Source organism: Geotrypetes seraphini, chromosome 8 (assembly GCF_902459505.1).
Source record: "Geotrypetes seraphini chromosome 8, aGeoSer1.1, whole genome shotgun sequence".
Taxonomy (NCBI): Eukaryota; Metazoa; Chordata; class Amphibia; order Gymnophiona; family Dermophiidae; genus Geotrypetes; species Geotrypetes seraphini.
This window is the reverse complement of record NC_047091.1, coordinates 191,463,083-191,484,839: the sequence shown is the minus strand read 5'-3', so window position 1 is coordinate 191,484,839 and position 21,757 is coordinate 191,463,083. Positions and strand designations below refer to the sequence as shown.

General features: G+C 45.4%; 1 protein-coding gene across 4 annotated transcripts in view; it reads left to right on the top strand.

Moving 5' to 3' along the window:
• The first annotated feature begins 12,691 nt into the window (after window positions 1-12,691).
• CCDC117 (coiled-coil domain containing 117) overlaps window positions 12,692-21,757 on the top strand; it is a 49,999-nt gene continuing 40,933 nt past the window's right edge. For 2 of the 4 annotated variants that reach the window (XM_033954480.1, XM_033954479.1), the window contains exons 1-2: window positions 12,692-12,875; window positions 19,849-19,905. In XM_033954480.1, coding sequence (XP_033810371.1) covers window positions 12,760-12,875; window positions 19,849-19,905 — 173 coding nt within the window. In that variant the 5' untranslated portion in view covers window positions 12,692-12,759. The remainder of the gene's footprint in view (window positions 12,876-19,848; window positions 19,906-21,757) is intronic. The other 2 variants (XR_004540321.1, XM_033954478.1) reach the window with 2 other exon arrangements.

Below are 21,757 nucleotides of genomic sequence, written 5' to 3'. Positions count from 1 at the left end.
TTTCCTTAAATATATTTTCTTTGAACCGTCTCATTTGACTGCTTTCCTCTCCATGAAGCGCCTTGAAAAAGAGTAACATCGGCGTCTTAATTATTTAAGCTCTCTTTCAGCACAGATGACGTGTTTTGGTTAATTTTGTTATTGTATTAATTTCACTCCTAATTCCTGAATTTTGGATCTAGTATTGAGGACTAGTGTATGATTAAGTTGGAATTACTACCTTTTATGTAATTTTGGTTTATTTTCATTTTGAGAATAATCAAAGATATGTTTTCTTGATTGTACTTTTCTGTACAAGATGGTATGCTTGTTAAAATTTTAAAACTGTATAAATAAATAATAAAAAAAAAAAAAAAAAAAAAAAAACATCATCTGCCTTTTTGACACTCAAAAATCCAGTCTCACAAGGTCCTCTTGCGATTTAACAACTTTGTGTCATCAGCAAATTTACTTATCTCACTAGTTATTCCCATCTCTAGATCATTGATAAATATGTTAAAAAGCAGTGGCCCCAGCACAGACCCCTGGGGATACCCTTCTCCATTCAGAATATTGACCATTCTATCTTTCAACCAGTTCTTAATCCATAAAAGGACATTACCTCCTATCCCATGACTTTCTAATTTTCTCAGAAGTCTTTCAAATGCCTTTTGAAAACCCAAACACACAATATCATAGCCAGAAACACCATAAACCTAAAAACACAAGACAAAACAACCAACCCATACATGCCAACAGTAACTCCCTCCCTCAGCCACCCTCTTAGCCACATATTTCAAAAACAAGATCGCAAACATCAGAGACACGTTCAATGAATTCCCACTCACATAGAAGAGACCTCATTTCTCCCCCCAGAAAAAGAATCAGTTGCTGCAGACAGAACCTGGTCCCATTTCTCACCCATACAATGGTTGGACTTCAACAAAATATATAATAAATACAGCCACGCAGCCTGTGACCTTAACCACTGTCCCCCATACCTATTGAAAGCCTCAAGTACACTATTCCGCTCCCTGCTTCTACAATGGATACAATCTTTACTCATAGATGGTCATTTCCCACAAGAGGTCAGCGAAATCATCATAACTAAAAGACCCCAAAAGAACAAAGGACCAACCATCCAACTACAGGCCCATAGCCTCAATCCCACTGTACGTCAAGCTGATGGAAGTCCTCATAGCCAAAACCTTAACCTCATACCTAGAAAACCACAACTTACTCCACCCCACACAGTCTAGCTTCAGAACCAACTACAGCACTGAGACCCTACTTGGAAAACTAATAGATACTGCTAGACAACACCTCTGTACAAGCAAGAAAATACTGCTCATACAACTAGACCTCTCTGCAGCCTTCGACCTGGTAGACCATGACATCCTCCTACAAACACTAGACTCCATAGGTATCTCAGGCAAGGTACTCTCATTGTTTAAAGGCTTCCTACAATCCAGAACCTACAGAGTTAAAACAAAACAAGAAAAATCAGAACCATGGTCCAACCCCTGCAGAGTCCCACAGGGATTACCCCTATCTCCCACACTATTCAATACATACATAGCCTCCCTCAGCTCCTACCTAGACAAACATGGCATAACCTCATACAGCTATGCAGATGACATCACCATTCTCCTCCCCTTTGACCACCCAGAACCCAGCATGACAGGCACAATACACAGAACACTCGAAACAGTAGCTTCATGGATGACAGAGCACAAACTAAAACTTAACTCTGACAAAACAAACTTCATCCTCCTAGAAAACAGCAAAACTCCAACCTTAACTAACCTAGTAATAAACTCGATTTCATACCCCATTCAATCCACACTAAAACTTCTGGGAGCACAGATTGACATGCAACCACAAATCAACAAAGTAATAAAAGCATCATTTGTGACTATGAGAAACCTAAGAGAAATCTGAAAATTCTTTGACAGGAAACAATTCCAACTTTTGGTACAATCTCTTATCCTTGGACTAATAGACTACTGCAACATACTATACCTCCCCTGCCCAGCGACCATGATAAAGCAATTACAAACAATACAAAATACAACACTAAGACTCATCTACTCATTTAAAAAATATGACCACATCACAGAAGCATACCATGACTCACACTGGCTCCCAATACAAGCAAGAGTACACTTCAAATTCTACTGCCTACTATTCAAGGCTATTAATGGAGAAAGCGCAACCTACTAGAACAACCGACTAACTCAATCCACCTCAACCATGCACAGGAGAACCCACTCACTATTCACACACCCGCCAACCAAAAACATCAAACAAAGAAAACTATATGACAACCTAGTGGCCACTAAAGCAGCCAAACTAGACAGACAAATCACTAATTTGCTGTCTTCGACCACAGACTACACAACCTTCAAGAAAGAAGCTAAAATCCTACTCTTCAAAAAATACATAAAACCTATTTAACATGACCAGTTCCTTCCCAAACTCCACCTACCCACTCTCTACCCATATCTAATCTAATATGTTTCTAATTACCCAACAGGTATCACCTTAAGTTCTCGACAATCCTTATGTAATTCTTATGTAATCCCTATGACAATTCCTATGTAATGTTACAGTTCTGACAACTCTTATGTAATCCACCTTGAACCGAAAGGTAATGGCGGAATAGAAATCACTAATGTAATGTAATGTAATATCAACCGGCTCACCTTTATCCACATGTTCATTCAAAGAAATGCAGTAGATTGGTGAGGCAAGATTTCCCGGGACTAAAATTTGGCTTTCTCTCATTAATCCATGCTTACATATATGTTCTGTCATTTTGTCCTTTATAATAGGTTTCTAAAAGTGGAGTGTAGGAGTAACCTAATGGTTAATGTACTGGGTACTGGGTTTGAATTCCACTGCAGCTCCTTGTGACTCTGGATAAGTTGCTTAACCCTCCACACCCAGGTACAAAATAAGTATCTTTGATTGTAACCACAGAAAGACAGTACATCTTTCCAAAAATAAAATGCTAAAAATAAAAAATTACATTAACTAAACAGTGAAAGAGAAGAGTGACCAGAGGAGAACATGGCCACACTTCAGCTATTACACCTAGATTTCTCAAAAGTACTATGGGATGCAAATCTGTTACCACAGTTTTCATGGGTAGCCTGAGACAAAGTTCCCCACCTGTTATAAGAGATCCAAATGTTTTCCTCAGGAAAACTTTAACAACCAAATATCAATATATAGTATATAATTTTCTGACTTCTAAGAAACATTCTTATGTTATGTTAAAAAATATTGTATTTTGCCAATTCCCTTAAAATAAAGGCCCAAAGCAGATCATAGAAACAAGGAAACATGATGGCAGAATAGATGGCCAAGAAGGCCAAATAGCCCATCCGTAGTATCAACTATCTCATCCTCTCCCTAAGAGATCCCACATGCCCATCCCATGCATTTTTTAAATTCAGACACAGACTTTGTCTCCACCACATCTACTGGGAAACTATTCCAGGCACCTACCACCAAAAAATTTACATTAGATGAAGATTATTTTTCCCCAGAAGGTGACAGGTTGAATTAGATACAGTAGTAGAATTTATGGCAGATCAGTGTGGAAGATCAGGAGGCCTGTTTGATTTCTCTGAGGCTTCCCTGCTGAGGAAAAGTTGGGGGCTTTGGTAGGGCCTTTTTGGTTCTTTCATTTCATAAGGTGCAAGTACTTCTGCAGCCACAGTATGGCTGGAAAACATCATGTCACCAAAGCTGTTGCCCCAGTTACAGCTTTTGTTTCTGTGCAGACAGAAAATGTTATCCAAGAAAAGAGCTGTCTAGAAACAGAGAAACATAACAGCAGATAAAGGCCAAATAGCCCATCTGCAGCGTCCACTATCTCTTACTCTAAGAGATCCGACGTCCCACAATCTTTGTCTCTATCAGTTCTACCGGGAGACTATTCCACACATCTACTACCCTTTCTGTAAACAATTATTTCCTTGAGCCTTTCATAGAAACATAGAAACATAGAAATAGACGGCAGATAAGGGCCCACGGCCCATCTAGTCTGCCCACCTTAATGTCCCTCCCCTACCTTTGCCCTGTGAATAGATCCCATGCGCCGATCCCATTTGGCCTTAAAATCAGGCACGCTGCTGGCCTCAATCACCTGTAGTGGAAGACTATTCCAGCGATCAACCACTCTTTCAGTGAAAAAGAATTTCCTGGTGTCACCTCGTAGTTTCCCGCCCCTGATTTTCAACGGATGCCCTCTTGTTGTCGTGGGACCCTTGAAAAAGAAGATATCTTCCTCCGCCTCGATGCGGCCCGTAAGATACTTGAACGTCTCGATCATGTCCCCCCTCTCTCTGCGCTCCTTGAGCGAGTATAGCTATAATTTGTCAAGCCGTTTTTCGTATGGTAGATCCTTGAGTCCCGAGACCATCCGGGTGGCCATTCTTTGCACCGACTCCAGTCTCAGCACATCCTTGCGATAATGCGGCCTCCAGAATTGCACACAGTATTCCAGGTGGGGCCTCACCATGGATCTATACAATGGCATAATGACTTCCGCCTTACGACTGACGAAACCCCTTCGTATGCAGCCCATGATTTGTCTTGCCTTGGACGAAGCCTGCTCCACTTGATTGGCAGACTTCATGTCCTCACTGACGATTACCCCCAAGTCTCGTTCTGCTACCGTTTTTGCTAGGATCTCGCCATTAAGGGTATAAGACTTGCATGGATTCTGGCTGCCCAGGTGCATAACTTTGCATTTTTTGGCATTGAAGTTGAGTTGCCATATCCTAGACCATCGCTCCAGTAGGAGTAGGTCGTGCATCATGTTGTCGGGCACTGAATCTTCGTCTGTTGTGCATTTGCCAACAGACGAAGATTAAGTGCCCGACAACATGATGCACCTCTTAACTTCATCCTATGCAGGGCAGGATTAATTCATTGAGGGCCCCTAGGCACACAAGTCCACTGGGCCCCCATGCCCCCGCCCCCTACCACATCCCGCCCCCATTTTCTTCTTTACTTCTTTATTTCCACTTTATTTCTTTTATTTTAAAATTCAAAACAAATAACAAAGATGACCATGCCAGTGGACAGTTTTTCTTCTATGCAACCTCCAAACATCTCTGAACAAAACTCCCCTTCCTTCCTAGAGGAAGAGATTTTCAGTTGGCAGGGCTTTGGGAAATCCACCAATTTATATTTTGCATTTGGGTAGGAGGCATGGGGCATGGCAGGAAGAAAATTTAGTACCGTCATTTTTTTGGACTTATACATTTCTCACTTAGCTTTCAGAGGTTAAACCTCTTTCTTCAGGTCAGTAAACTGCACTGTTGTTACAGTATCTCTGTCCTGACCTGAGGAAAGAAGTTATAGTCTCTGAATTAGCAAAAAATGTGTTAAAATTAGTCCAATAAACAGGATCACCTTATTTCCATTTTATATTAATAAACGATTATCAACACAGCTGCAATACGACTTTATCATAAAGCAAAAATAAATAAAACAAATATAAAATTTTTTCTACCTTTGTCTGATTTCTGCTTTCCTCATCTTCTCATCATTCTCTTCCTTCCATCCACTGTCTGCCTTCTCTCTGCCTCTTCCATATGGCATCTGCTCTCTTTCTATGCCTGTTCCAGAAACTGTCTGCCTCTCCCTTCCATCTCTCCCTCCCCTCCTTGGTGTGGCCTCCATCTACTTCTCTTTGCCCCCCCCCTCTCATAGTGTGGCATCTGTCTTCTTCCCTTCCATCTCTCCCTCCCAGCATATTTTAGCATCTCTCTCTCTCTCTCACCTCCTTTCTTCCTTCTCAATTTATTTTCTGCCTCTGAGGACTGAATAGTAAGAGAGAATTTAGACAATTTCCCTCTTTCATTGTGTCTACCTCTTCCCTCACCCCTTCCAGTATCTAACTCTATCCTCTTCCTCCAATCCAGCACATGCCCTTTTTTCTTTCTCTTCCCCACTTCTTTCCAGTGCCTTCCCCCTCTCCCACACTTCCATTCAGTGTCTGGCCCCCCTCTCTCCCACACTTCCATCTACTGCTCACCCTCTGTCTCGCCCCTTCTATCCACTGCCCCCTCTGCCCTTTCCATCCAGTGTCCACACTCTCTCTCTCTCTTCCATATGGCATCTTCTGTCTTTTTATGTCCCTTGAATAAACTGTCTGTCCTGTACCCCTTCTTTCCTTTGTACATGTTTCATTTCAGCTTCACCCCCATCTCCATTTTTCTGTCTCCACCCCTTCCCCTATGCTCTGGCATCTCTCTCCTTTCCTTCCTACTCAACCCCATGGCCTGGCATTTCTCTCCTTTCCTTCTCTTCTATCTCTTCATCTTCTTGCAAGACACATTGAGGGATACGAGTGACCAAGGTCCTCATCGGGGAACACCTAGCTGAGCCTCCGCGGGTGCGGACCACCAGACTAGATGGACCCACGGTATGATTCGGTGTGGGCATTTCTTATGTTCTTATGTTCCCCTCCATGCCTTGGCATCTCCTTACTTTCCCTTCCCTCCCCCCATGCCCTGGCATCTTTCTGCTCTCCTATCTCTCCCTCCCCCTTACATTATCTGGCATTTTCTCTCCTTCCTTGCCCCTGGTCTGGCATCTCTCTCCCTGCATGGTTTGGTATCTCTTCTCCTTCCCTTCTCTCTCCCTCCAGGGACTTGTATCTCTTTTCCTTCCCCTCCCTCCCATGGTCTTGGCATCTCTCTTTCTTCTCTCCCTTCCCTGGTCTTCCTTCTCCCTCCTTCCCTCTCTCTCCCCAATTGGGTGCATCAGCATTTCTCCCCCCTCCCCCAAACTCCCCCCAAATCTGTCATAGTCCTTGCACTACACAATGAATCGCTTCAATGGTAATCTCAGACAGAAGCACAAGGCCAATCCTTCTCAAAGCACAAGTCTTCTAACAGGAAAAGCTCGGAGAACCGTTTCTGTACAGCGCATTCCTTGGTGCAATGTAGCACAAGGCATTCAGCCCTACGCATCTCCCGGAGCTCCACGAGCAACTTGAGGGAATCCCGTGGCATTTATTGTACTTCTGCCACCTCTTTGTTTGGTAGGCAGGCTGGAGGTAAAGGGCGGCACCATCCCACATGTTACAAGGTCCAGTTTGGGCCTCTTGGACTTGCCAGCTAGTGGGCCAAGGGAGCTGTCACTTGCCCTGCCTTCTGGAGAAGCCCCAAGGAAGGAACAGGACACAGACATTCCCCTTCTCTGGCTCTGGGGAGCAAAGAATCAGGGGTGCTGGAACGAGAAAGGGTGATAGAAAAGTTGGTGGGGAGAACGGCACTCACTCATTTATGTTTGGTGGCGCTCTCTTCGGGGACGGACATGAGCGGAAACTTTTCACAGGGAGAGAAGGCGACGGCTCGGAGCGGGACTGCTGCGTCCTGCCCCGGCTGTCCAGATACGTGCTGCTGTGGCCGCGTGAGGGAGATGCATGGGACGCATCTGCTGCTGTTGCAGCTGCCGCCAGCTACCAAGAGTCTTGTGCCTCGGGGCCGGAGTTTACCAGGTGCGGCATTCCTGTTTCGGAGTGTGCAGAGTTAGAGCAAACTGAACCAAGGCGAGGAGCTCTAACATTGCGCGCACCGGCTTCCCTTCTCTTCCGAAACAGGAATGACATAACTTCCTGTTTCGGAGAAGGGAAGCCAGCGCATGCAGTGTTAGAGCCCCACGGCCTGAGTTCAGTTTTCTTGTGGGCCTCCTTGGTATTTTTGGGCCCTAGGCACATGCTTACTGGGCCTATCCTTTAATCCGGCCCTGATCCTATGCCCTCTCATTCCAGAGCTTCCTTTCAAATAAGAACATAAGACCAGTGGTCCATCCTGCCCAGCAGTCCGCTCATGCGGCGGCCCTCTGGTCAAAAACCAGCACCCTGAGACTAGCCCTACCAGCTTACATCCTTGTTCATGCACATTTATGCCACGTAGGTATTTAAACATCTGTATCATATCTCCCCTCTCCTGCCTTTCCTCTAAAGTATACATAAAATAGAATCTCAGTTAACCAGTATTCAACTGACATTCTCAACTAACCGGCAAAAAAAATTGGCAGCAAAAAAAAAATGTCTTCCCCACTCCTCAGACAACATCCAAAGTCGTGCTCCTGATCCAACAACACCCCTCCCTCAGCCCCCAAAGCATCAGCAGCAGAGGAAAGACTTTGCTGGGGCTGGCTGGAAGCAGCCTCTGCTCACCAGCTGCCAGTACTCCTTTAGGTACATGAGGGAGAGAGGGAGGGAGGGGGGTTGTCAGGATCAGCTCTGCTACTTCGGGTGGTAATGGGGGGGGGTTGTCAGGATTGGCTGCCTGCTGGGTTTTTTTTTTTTTGGGGTGGGGGCAGAGGAAGGAAGGGATGTTGTCAGGATCGACTGCCAAGGATGCTGGATCTACAAGTAGGTGTGGGGGATAATTAAATAATAATGAATAATAATAATTTATTTTCTTATATACCGTCCAACCGGAAGTTCTGAGCGGTTCACAGCAAGAGAACTGAGACATATCAGCGAATACACAAAATACAGTAGAATTCAGTGGAATACAACATGATGCAGTACAATGTAATATAATGGGATTGGGCAATTTACACCACCTCCCCAGAGTGAGGTGGGAATGGAGACAGAACTATTTTTACATCCACCAATCCTCATGGGTGCCGGACAACTGAGAGTCTAAGATCTTTAAGTTTGTCCCCAACTTCTGTACACTACAGTCCTTTTCTGCCCCTCAGAAGTCTTCTGTACTTGTCCCAGGCTTTCATGAATTCAGAAACAGTCATCATCCCCACCATGTCCAATGGAAGACCCTTCCATGCATCTAGATTTCTTTTTGTCTAGAAGTATTTTCTTAGATTCCTTTGGACTGTTTCCTTTCACCCCCTCATTCCAGAGCTTCATTTCAGTTGAAGGAGACCTGCCTATGGCCTTGTATCTGCCAAATGTTTTTTCTTTCACAATATACGTCTTTACATCTTTAAGTCTGTCGTGGACATTTGCTCTTTTTAGAGGACTGTCCAGGCGTCTGGGTTTTGAAAACCATGAGTGGATACGACACAATGACATCACATGCACGTGTGTAGGGTTACCATATTTTGAGATGCAAAAACCCAGACACATGGCCCCACCCCATTCCGCCCCTAGCCCCACCTTGCTCCACCTCCATCCTCGCTTCAAAGCTTTGTCTCTTCTTCCCTGACCTCTGTCTTTCCCTTCCCCTCCCCCTGCCTTAGTCTGGAATCCTTCCCTCCTCCTTCCTTTCCCTGGTTTGATCTCTCTCTCTTCTTCCCCCTCCTCCCCATCCAGTGATCTGACATCTCTCTCCTTCCCTTTCCCCCCTCCTGTGGTCTGGCATCTCTATCTACCCCTTCCCTCCCCTGGAGATTAGCATCTTTCCTTCCCTTTTCTCCCCATCCCCGCGGTCCAGCATCTCTCTTACTCTCCCCATGCTACCTGCCCCCCTCCCCCGTGATCTGGTGCTTGCTCACCTGGAGCTGCTGTAACTCTTTGGGCCATCGGCAGCGTGACTGAAGTAAACACGCTGCCTTCAGTGACCCGGAAGCTTACTTTCTGCCACTACATTCCGCCTTTGCAGGGACAGGACAGGAAGCAGTAGCAGAGGAGGAACTTATTGGTCGCCGAAGAAAGCGTGTTTACATCAGTCATGCTGCCGATGGCCCAAAGAGTTACAGCAGCGCTGGGTGAGCAAGCACCGGATCCCACGAGGTGGGGATGGGGGAGGGAGGGCTCCAGATAGGTGCCCAAGCTGCTGTAGGATTACTAGATGTTCGGTTTCCCTAGGCAAAAGTTGCAAAATTAAACAGCTGCCCAGATTTCTGAAACAGTCCTAAAAAAGAGGACATGTCTGGGGAAATCCAGACATCTGATAACCCTATATGTGTGTGATGTCATTGCATTGCATCTACGCATGTACAGTTGCCCTCTAGATGTGGCTTCAAAGGCACTGGAGTTGGGAGCTGTAACAGGGTGAATCTGTGGGCAGAATGAGGCAGGAACATTTTTTTTTTTTAAAGTAATATGTCGCCATAGGTACCCTTCCATTGAGAGCTACATGTGTGGAATGCTATTTCTTAGGGTAACCATAATTTGGGTAGCAAAACCCTGGACTCATGGCCCCGCCCTGTTCCACCACCAGCCCCACCCTGTTTTGGCCCCAGAAAGTCTCCTCTCCATTGATGAGCTCCGGTTGTGTATGGAGGGCACAGAGCATGTACGTGACACCTTCTGTTCATACTCAAAGGTCCTCCAGATGGGGCTGGAGCTCGTTGGGGCTTTTGAAAACCCAGATAAACTGTTGGGTTGTGGAAAGTCTGTCTGGACAGTCCTCTAAAAAGGGCATGGCTGGGTTTTCCCAGACTATTTCGCTGCATGTGCCATGATCAGGGCCTGATTAATGGGTAGGCTCAGTAGGCATGTGCCTAGGCATGTGCCTAGGGCCTGAAATAGTCAGGGGGGCCCACTGAAGGGCAACTTACCACGCCAATTATTTTTTTCAGATGTCGACGGAACCCCCAGGCCCCCCCACAGCATTTATGACAACAACAACACTGGCCCTCTCCCCCCCCCCCCCCCCCCGCCCGGCATCGATGGATGGCAATGCAGCCTTCCCTGGCATCAATGGCAATGCAGCCAGCTCTGCTCCAGGAAGGTCCCACGATGGCTGCGTCTGCTGGTCCATATCCCCCCCCCCCCCCAACATCACTTACTTCTTCCAGCAGATGCAGTCATCGTGGGATCTTCCTAGAGCAGAGCTAGCCACGTTGCCGTTGATGGTGGAGGGGAAGCCACATTACCGTCCGTCAATGCCGGCGGGAGAGCTGGCATTGTTGTTGTCGTTAATGCTGGGGGGCCCATTGTTATTGCTTGGGGGGGCCCATTGCCATGTGGAAAGGGTGGTGGAGGAAGAGAAAGAGGGCAGATGCCGATGTAATTGGTGTGAAGGGAAAGGGGAGAAACACATAAGGGGGAAGGATACTGGTTGGAGGGATGGAATTAGGTTGGAGGAAAAGAAAAGGGGCAGATGCTGATGGAAGTGGGGGCAAGGGAAAGGGGAGAAAGACATAAGGGGAAAGGATACTGGTTGGAGAGATGGAATTAGGTTGGAGGAAAAGAAAAGGAGCAGATGCTGATGGAAGTGGGGGGAAGGGAAAGGGGAGAGAGACATAAGGGGGAAGGATACCGGATGGAATTGGGTTGGAGGGAAAGAAAGGGGGGCATATGCTGATGGAAGTGGGGGAAAGGAAAAGGGGAGAGAGACATAAGGGGGAAGGATACCAGACGGAAATGGGTTGGTGGGAAAGAAAAGGGGCAGATGCTGATGGAAGTGGGGGGAAGGGAAAGGGGAGAAAGACATAAGGGGGAAGGATACTGGTTTGAGAGATGGAATTAGGTTGGAGGGAAAGAAAAGGAGCAGATGCTGATGGAAGTGGGGGGAAGGGAAAGGGGAGAGAAACATAAGGGGGAAGGATACTGATTTGAGAGATGGAATTAGGTTGGAGGGAAAGAAAAGGAGCAGATGCTGATGGAAGTGGGGGGAAGGGAAAGGGGAGAGAAACATAAGAGGGAAGGATACCAGAGGGAATTGGGTTGTTGGGAAAGAAAAGGGGCAGATGCTGATGGAAATGGGGGGAAGGGAAAGGGGTGAGAGACATAAGGGGGAAGGATATCGGATGGAATTGGGTTGGAGGGAAAGAAAGGGGGGCAGATGCTGATGGAAGTGGGGGGAAGGGAAAGGGGAGAAAGACATAAGGGGGAAGGATACTGGTTGGAGAGATGGAATTAGGTTGGAGGGAAAGAAAAGGAGCAGATGCTGATGGAAGTGGGGGGAAGGGAAAGGGGTGAGAGACATAAGGGGGAAGGATACCGGATGGAATTGGGTTGGAGGGAAAGAAAGGGGGGCAGATGCTGATGGAAGTGGGGGAAAGGAAAAGGGGAGAGAGACATAAGGGGGAAGGATACTGGAGGGAATTGGGTTGGTGGGAAAGAAAAGGGGCAGAAGCTGATGGAAAGGGGAGAGAGACATAAGAGGGAAGGATACTAGGGAAAGGTGTTTTCTGTGTTCTGTTTGTTTTTTTTGTTAGCGTTGACTAGCCTTGTTTAGCGAAATGCATCGGTTCATGGTTCTTGGGAGCACCTGATTTGAATCTGCTTATTTTCTGCCGATCTTCTTGTTGTTAAATGTTGGATTCTTTGGTGGACTGCTTTCCTTGCTGTTTGTTAATATACATGGAGTGGAAGGTAGTAGAGGAGTTACAGGTTTGGTTGTTTATTCAACATATGGGTTGGCGTAGTAGAGTTGAGAAGTGTTATTAATATAGACTTATGTTTCGGATAGCATTACATTGTCACTCCAGAGTTTCTTTTGGTTTCTTCTGGATTGTCTTCTCTGTGGATATTTTGGGGGTAATTCTCTTTGGTTTTCGGATAGTATTACTGCTTTACAATATATTTGAACACTTTTCTATATGAATGGAAAGAGCTCAGAGTCAGTAGGTGGCAAGGGGGATAAACTGTGCACTGGCATGCTCATCTGTGTTTGGACTAGGCCCTGGCCATGAGGAGGCGCCTGCTCTGAGCCACTTAAGGCTTCCTGGCTCGTTTGCAAGCTGAGCCACGGCGTCACGTGCTTCTCGTGCGTGGACCACACGTCCCAGCAGCCTCCGAGGAAGGCGTGCGTCGCTACGTCACAGCGTAGCCGACTCGGAAAGAGCAGTGGGTTGCGCCTGTTTTTCCGGGGCGGAGGCTGACTAGCCATGGCGGGCGGCGTCGGGCCCGGCCGCCTGGAGCTGGAGCAGCGGCCCCGCCCGAGCCCCGCGGCCTGGGCGGGGGCGCGCCTGCATTGCGGGAGCGCGGCGAGGCTGGCCCCGGGGTAAGGGAGCGGCGGAGGCGGCCCCGGGCGCGAGCCGGGCTTGGCCTCGCGCCTTCGTCTCCTCAACGGCGTCCGCTTAATCCAGGCCAAGGCAACGTCGCTTTCTCTCTGCTCCGGCCTTACTGGGTCAGGTGAAGCCCGGTGGCCAATCCAGGTCCCTAGGCTGGCCAAAACCCACCGAGTGGCGACATTCCGAAGATTCTAGAATCTTTTTCATGAAGAATCCCCAAAGAGTGGCAACATTCCAGAACCCCAAAGATTTTAGAATCTTCCATGCGGAATCCCCAAAGAGTGGCAACATTCCAGAACCCCAAAGATTCTAGAATCTTTTTCATGCAGAATCCCCAAGGAGTGGCAACATTCCATGCGGAATCCCCAGAGTGTATTAAGATTCCATGTGGAATCCTCAAGGAGTGGCAACATTCCATGAGGAATCCCCAGAGTGTATTAAGATTCCAAGTGGAATCCAAAGAGTGGCAACATTCCAGAATCCCAAAGAGTAGCAAAAGATGCTAGAATCTTTTCCATGCAGAATCCCCAAGGAATGGCAACATTCTAGGCGAAATCCTCAAGGAGTGACATCATTCCATGAGGAATCCCCAAGGAGTGGAAATGTTCCAGGGGGAATCCTCAGAGTGGCAACATTCCATGTGGAATCCCTAAGGAGCAGCAACATTCCAGAACCCCAAAGATTCTAGAATCTTTTTCATGAAGAATCCCCAAGGAGTGGCAACATTCCATGCGGAATCCCCAGAGTGTATTAAGATTCCATGTGGAATCCTCAAGGAGTGGCAACATTCCATGAGGAATCCCCAGAGTGTATTAAGATTCCAAGTGGAATCCAAAGAGTGGCAACATTCCAGAATCCCAAAGAGTAGCAAAAGATGCTAGAATCTTTTCCATGCAGAATCCCCAAGGAATGGCAACATTCTAGGCGAAATCCTCAAGGAGTGACATCATTCCATGAGGAATCCCCAAGGAGTGGAAATGTTCCAGGGGGAATCCTCAGAGTGGCAACATTCCATGTGGAATCCCTAAGGAGCAGCAACATTCCAGAACCCCAAAGATTCTAGAATCTTTTTCATGAAGAATCCCCAAGGAGTGGCAACATTCCATGCGGAATCCCCAGAGTGTATTAAGATTCCATGTGGAATCCTCAAGGAGTGGCAACATTCCATGAGGAATCCCCAGAGTGTATTAAGATTCCAAGTGGAATCCAAAGAGTGGCAACATTCCAGAATCCCAAAGAGTAGCAAAAGATGCTAGAATCTTTTCCATGCAGAATCCCCAAGGAATGGCAACATTCTAGGCGAAATCCTCAAGGAGTGACATCATTCCATGAGGAATCCCCAAGGAGTGGAAATGTTCCAGGGGGAATCCTCAGAGTGGCAACATTCCATGTGGAATCCCTAAGGAGCAGCAACATTCCAGAACCCCAAAGATTCTAGAATCTTTTTCATGAAGAATCCCCAAGGAGTGGCAACATTCCATGCGGAATCCCCAGAGTGTATTAAGATTCCATGTGGAATCCTCAAGGAGTGGCAACATTCCATGAGGAATCCCCAGAGTGTATTAAGATTCCAAGTGGAATCCAAAGAGTGGCAACATTCCAGAATCCCAAAGAGTAGCAAAAGATGCTAGAATCTTTTCCATGCAGAATCCCCAAGGAATGGCAACATTCTAGGCGAAATCCTCAAGGAGTGACATCATTCCATGAGGAATCCCCAAGGAGTGGAAATGTTCCAGGGGGAATCCTCAGAGTGGCAACATTCCATGTGGAATCCCTAAGGAGCAGCAACATTCCAGAACCCCAAAGATTCTAGAATCTTTTTCATGAAGAATCCCCAAGGAGTGGCAACATTCCATGCGGAATCCCCAGAGTGTATTAAGATTCCATGTGGAATCCTCAAGGAGTGGCAACATTCCATGAGGAATCCCCAGAGTGTATTAAGATTCCAAGTGGAATCCAAAGAGTGGCAACATTCCAGAATCCCAAAGAGTAGCAAAAGATGCTAGAATCTTTTCCATGCAGAATCCCCAAGGAATGGCAACATTCTAGGCGAAATCCTCAAGGAGTGACATCATTCCATGAGGAATCCCCAAGGAGTGGAAATGTTCCAGGGGGAATCCTCAGAGTGGCAACATTCCATGTGGAATCCCTAAGGAGCGGCAACATTCCAGAACCCCAAAGATTCTAGAATCTTTTTCATGAAGAATCCCCAAGGAGTGGCAACATTCCATGCGGAATCCCCAGAGTGTATTAAGATTCCATGTGGAATCCTCAAGGAGTGGCAACATTCCATGCGGAATCCCCAGAATGTATCAAGATTCCATGTGGAATCCTCAAAGAGTGGCAACATTCCAGAATCCCAAAGAGTAGCAAAAGATGCTAGAATCTTTTCCATGCAGAATCCCCAAGGAATGGCAACATTCTAGGCGAAATCCTCAAGGAGTGACATCATTCCATGAGGAATCCCCAAGGAGTGGAAATGTTCCAGGGGGAATCCTCAGAGTGGCAACATTCCATGTGGAATCCCTAAGGAGCAGCAACTTTCATTCCAGAATCCCAAAGTGTAACAAAAGATTCTAGAATCTTTTCCATGCAGAATCCCCTTGGAGTGGCAACATTCTAGGCGGCCACAATAGCTGTACAATGTCGCTGGAAAGGTGCTTCAATTTTAATCATAACACATTGCATGCAACAAGGAATCTTGCTTCTACTGGAGTGGCAAATATTAGGGTTGTACAAAAGCTGTTTAACAGTAGACCACTTATGTGAAACAGCTTTTGTAGAGCCATAACATTTGCCACTCCAGTAGAAGCAAGATTCCTTGTTGCATGCAATGTGTTATGATTAAAATTGAAGCACCTTTCCAGCGACGTACCGCTGTTGTGGCGCCTTGCTGGAGAGCTTATGACCACATTTAAATATTTAAAAGTCTTTAAATGTTACATGATGATATTATTTGAGAAACTTGCCCAGTATTGATGAGAGGCAGTCTTTTGTGTTTTACTCTATTTTGAAAGTATTGCCCCCCTCGAGTGGATTGTAATTCAAAATCCCTTTCTGAATCACAAAGAGTGGCAACATTCCAGAATCCCAAAGAGTAACAAAAGATGCTAGAATCTTTTCCATGCAGAATCCCCAAGGAGTGGCAACATTCTAGGCGGAATCCCCAGAGTGTATTAAGATTCCATGCAGAATCCTCAAGGAGTGGCAACATTCCATGAGGAATCCCCAGAGTGTATTAAGATTCCATGTGGAATCCTCAAGGAGTGGCAACATTCCATGCGGAATCCCCAGAATGTATCAAGATTCCATGTGGAATCCTCAAAGAGTGGCAACATTCCAGAATCCCAAAGAGTAACAAAAGATGCTAGAATCTTTTCCATGCAGAATCCCCAAGGAATGGCAACATTCTAGGTGAAATCCTCAAGGAGTGACATCATTCCATGAGGAATCCCCAAGGAGTGGAAATGTTCCAGGGGAATCCTCAGAGTGGCAACATTCCATGTGGAATCCCTAAGGAGCGGCAACTTTCATTCCAGAATCCCAAAGTGTAACAAAAGATTCTAGAATCTTTTCCATGCAGAATCCCCTTGGAGTGGCAACATTCTAGGCGGCCACAATAGCTGTACAATGTCGCTGGAAAGGTGCTTCAATTTTAATCATAACACATTGCATGCAACAAGGAATCTTGCTTCTACTGGAGTGGCAAATATTAGGGTTGTACAAAAGCTGTTTAACAGTAGACCACTTATGTGAAACAGCTTTTGTAGAGCCATAACATTTGCCACTCCAGTAGAAGCAAGATTCCTTGTTGCATGCAATGTGTTATGATTAAAATTCAAGCACCTTTCCAGCGACGTACCGCTGTTGTGGCGCCTTGCTGAAGAGCTTATGACCACATTTAAATATTTAAAAGTCTTTAAATGTTACATGATGATATTATTTGAGAAACTTGCCCAGTATTGATGAGAGGGAGTCTTTTGTGTTTTATTCTATTTTGAAAGTATTGCCCCCCTCGAGTGGATTGTAATTCAAAATCCCTTTCTGAATCACAAAGAGTGGCAACATTCCAGAATCCCAAAGAGTAACAAAAGATGCTAGAATCTTTTCCATGCAGATTCCCCAAGGAATGTCAACATTCCAGAACCCCAAAGATTCTAGAATCTTTTCCTTGAGGAATCCCCAAAGAGTGGCAACATTCCAGAACCCCAAAGATTCTAGAATCTTTTTCATGCAGAATCCCCAGAGTGGTAACATTCAATGCGGAATCCTCAAGGAGTGACATCATTCCATGAGGAATCCCCAAGGAGTGGAAATGTTCCAGGGGGAATCCTCAGAGTGGCAACATTCCATGTGGAATCCCTAAGGAGCGGCAACTTTCATTCCAGAATCCCAAAGTGTAACAAAAGATGCTAGAATCTTTTCCATGCAGAATCCCCAAGAAGTGGCAACATTCTAGGCGGAATCCCCAGAGTGTATTAAGATTCCATGCAGAATCCTCAAGGAGTGGCAACATTCCATGCGGAATCCCCAGAGTGTATTAAGATTCCATGTGGAATCCTCAAGGAGTGGCAACATTCCATGCGGAATCCCCAGAATGTATTAAGATTCCATGTGGAATCCTCAAAGAGTGGCAACATTCCAGAATCCCAAAGAGTAACAAAAGATGCTAGAATCTTTTCCATGCAGAATCCCCAGGGAATGGCAACATTCTAAGCGAAATCCCCAGAGTGTAACAAAAGATTCTAGAACCCCAAAGAGTAACAAGATTTCATGCAGAATCCCCAAGGAGTGGCCACATTCCATGGCACTGATCACTGCTTCCCCATGTCCTCCTCAGTAACAGACTATGGACTTTTTCCTCTAGGAACTTGTCCAAACCTATTTTTTTTAAACCAGCTACAGTACTTTAACCTCTGTTACCACAATCTCTGGCAATGCGTTCCAGATGTTAACTATTCTGAGTGAAAAAAAACAAAAATAGTTGTCTACCTTGAGGTTTCTTATTCTATTCTTGGGCCTGTGCTTTTTAACATTTTTATAAGCGATATTGCTCTTCCTATTTGGGTACGTTTCTGGAGGTAAACTCCATAAACTAAATATGGACTTTACCTCCAGGAACTTACCCAAATAGAAAGAGCAATATGCCAAGTTTAATAAACCAGAAACCAAACATTTAAAGTCCAGCTAAGGCTAAGCTAACCGCTTTTGCCAGCCACATCCTCTGGCAACAAGTTCCAGAGCCTAATTGTTCTTTGAAAACATTTCTCCTCCATGTTTTAAAAGTATTGGACTTTTTGAGTGTTGTACTCGAGGTTTTGAAGACTTCATCATATCCTCTCTCATCTGTTTTATTGCGTTGCCAAGATAAAGAGTCCTAATTTCTCAAACCTATCTTCTTATGGTTGGCCTTTTCTAATTCCGCTACATTTTTTTTTAAATATAATTTTATTTCAAGAGAATAGCACATAACAATCCATAAATACAACAAGCCAAAAGAAAACAATACCTAATAACCAAATACAAAAAAGCACAAAAAACCCAAAAATCATACTCAAAAACTTTTTCCCCTGTTTTCCCCCCTTTCCCCTAAACCCCCCAACCTCCCCCACCACCCCTCCCCATCCCCCACAAAATAAGAAAAAACAAAAGAGGGGAACCTTCCATCCAAACAACAGGGATATGGAGTAGCTCAAAGACAGCACAAAGCTACCATATCAACTATGCTGCCCTCTACTTCACATAACTATCCCATACCTTGTGATAAGTACTCAAAGTATTATGGCCGACGATATATCTCACTGGAACCAGGAATACCTGGTGACCACCAATGATGGGCCAAAGCTAGCCTAGCGGCTGTGAATACACAAGCTGCAAATTTCTGTTCAGGTTTAGTAAAACCAGGGACACCCACATCAACAAACAACAGTCCAAACACACAGGACAATGTTTGCGTAACACTCACCAACACACAGCCTACCACTTGCCAGTAATCCCTAACCAATGGGCACCCCCACCAAATATGTAGAAAGTCACCCCGCTCCCCACAATTTCGCCAACAACGATCCAATCCCCGTCCCAAAATATGCTGCACCCCACCGATAATACATCTTGTAGCCATTCTCTACATAATTAATAGATAGTGGGCGAAAATAAACCCTTATAAAGAACCTCCCAATTCAACAGCGTATTCCCCCCTTGTAAGACCCTATCCCACTCAACCCTATAAAGGTCCCAGGGATCCTCCCTATATAAATTCCGCTACACTTTTTGTTGAGATATGGGAATCAAAATTGTGCACACAAAGTAGTCTCAGTCTGCATCTGATTAACAACTTTGAATAGTGTTTGGGATTTTTTTTTTTTGGGGGGGTGGTTTATTTAGAAGAGAAAAGCACAGTTACATAAGAACATAAGATTTGCTGCTGCTGGGTCAGACCAGTGGTCCATCGTGTCCAGTAGTCCGCTCACCAGTGTCCTAACTGAGACTAGCCCTACCAGCGTACGTCCTTGTTCAGTAGGAACTTGTCTAACTTTGTCTTGAATCCCTGGAGGGTGTTTTTCCCTATGACAGCCTCCAGGAGAGCGTTCCAGTTTTCCACTGATCCCTTGTGCCGAGTCAAATAGTACCTTTTTTAGGAATCTGTCTAGGTTCTTGGGACCTGGGTTGGCCACTCTTGGATACTAGGCTTGATGAACCTTTGCTCTGTCCCAGTACAGCAACTCTTATGTTCTTTGTGTAAGGTGAGAACTGGCTAAAAGAGGGCTGAAGTGAAAGCTTTTTAAATTGTCAGATGACAAACTGCAGTGATTACCGAGTCTTAAACCTAAGGCTATGGGAATCATATAGCAATACAGCTCTAGTGGTTTTCTCTGATTCGATTCATTGCTTTTGTGTGTTTAAATATCTCTGACTTACTAGACTTCTTGGTACCCACTCAATCTTGCTTGCTCTTATCCTTAGAATTTCTGGGCACTCTGCAAGGAAGCACAAGCGAGAAGAGGAAGCCGAGGATCAAAAGTATGTTGTTTGGTGTTATTTTTCTTTGTTCACTTTTTTATTCCTACACAGTTCTAATCAGTGTATTGTTCTGCCATTGAACCTTATGGGGCTCATAATCAAAACTCAAACACATCTAAAAACCCGCCCAAGTCGGCACTTGGATGACTTAAAAGTGCTGATAAACCGAATTTCTGGACGTATCCCGGGACTTTTTAGACCTCTGAATGCCGCTGTGCGCCCAGAGCTGAAAGGAGTGTATCTGGAGGAGTGGTTGGGGCGGGATATGGAGCAACCTACACTTAGTTTTCCTGCAGGGATAATCAAATGTTTCACGAGACTTCCTGGATGAAACTTAGATAATGTAAAAGCAGGTATAAGTGGCAAAAAGATATCCAAAGTGACCATAACCACTGCAGAGACAACGTAAAAATCCCCACACACTCCCCCATTGTTCACTTGGCCACAAATATCGGAATAAAAATGTACATACCTGTCTCCAGAACATCAGCACCTGCTATACGAAAGCCTAGTAGAGCTGCCCACAGATGTCTTAAGTAGCCTGGGGAGTGGGCTAATGAACCATAGAGAAGAGGACCCAGGCCCCTAAGCCACCAAAAAAAACCCCAAACCAAACCCTACTCTACTGCATCCATAAGGGCTATTGGGGTTATAGACAGGTGGGTATAGTGGGTTTGGGGGGGCTCACCATAACCTATAAGGGGGTTCTGGTGAGATGTTTAATATTAACAATAACCCAAAACAACACACTCCCTACTATAAATATTCAGTAATACAAATATTATAGTTAATGACAACTGGGTCTGGCTGACTATTTGGTTTCCCTGTTATCTTTCTATGGAGTGGATATCAGCACCAGAATTTTCTTTCCGCCTGGTAACTATGAGGATAAGTACCTGATTGCATATTTATTATTATTGAAGAAAGTGAGAAGAGTTGATATATTTTTGTGGCGTTTTTTGAGAGACCAGTGACTGTGTTGGCTCCATTGCAGGACTTGATGAATGTTTTTCTGAGCTCTCTCTACTTTTTTTATATGCAGTGGACTTTTGATCATAGTTGTCTAGCACCATAAACATTCCTGCTCAGCACTCTGACCTGCCCTGTTCTTCCAATACTTGGCCAGTCCTGGCGCTCAACTCCTCCATATCTCATAAGATACAATTGCACATTAGATGGGTTCAATTAGCTGCCAAGTGGATTCCTGGCGCAATTGACCTCACTTTTTCTTTTTTTGAAATGAGTGGCCTAGTGGTAGAGCTGCTGCCTTGGTACCCTGACGTTGTGGGATTGAATCCCAGCGCTGCTCCCTGTGACCCTGGGCAAGTCATTGCCCTGGGTACAAAAAAAGTACCTGGATATATGCAAACCGCTTTGAATGTCTAACCACCAAAAGGCAGTGTACAAGTCCGTCCATCCCTCTTTTCCCTCTTATTCCTTCTGTAGGAGAATGTCTTGTTTCTTACGCTTGACTGAGTTTCTCTAAATGAAGATGTTGCTAATTGTGTCTCTGTAGTCCTTGTTCTCTTTGTGTGGGTGTAATCCCTGCTGCTACTGTGGCCTCATGAGTTTCTCTGCTGTCCCATTCAACATCTGCATACAGAGGAAGATGGTGCCATGAACCTCTGTGATCGTTCTCTCATATCTGTTCTAGCCTCCTTTGCCACTTTTCTGTTGTTAATGCCAGCCTCTCTCCAGCTTTACTGAATTCACTAAAAACTCATTCCTTTTGTGCTGCCACAAATGAACGTTCATTATTTTGGGAGAGCTGGAGTCTTCCCTGTGGCTGACATTTGGAGATTGCTTAGGTTTGAATGAAGCCGTGTGACAGTCCCCCCTCCCACCTCCAGTT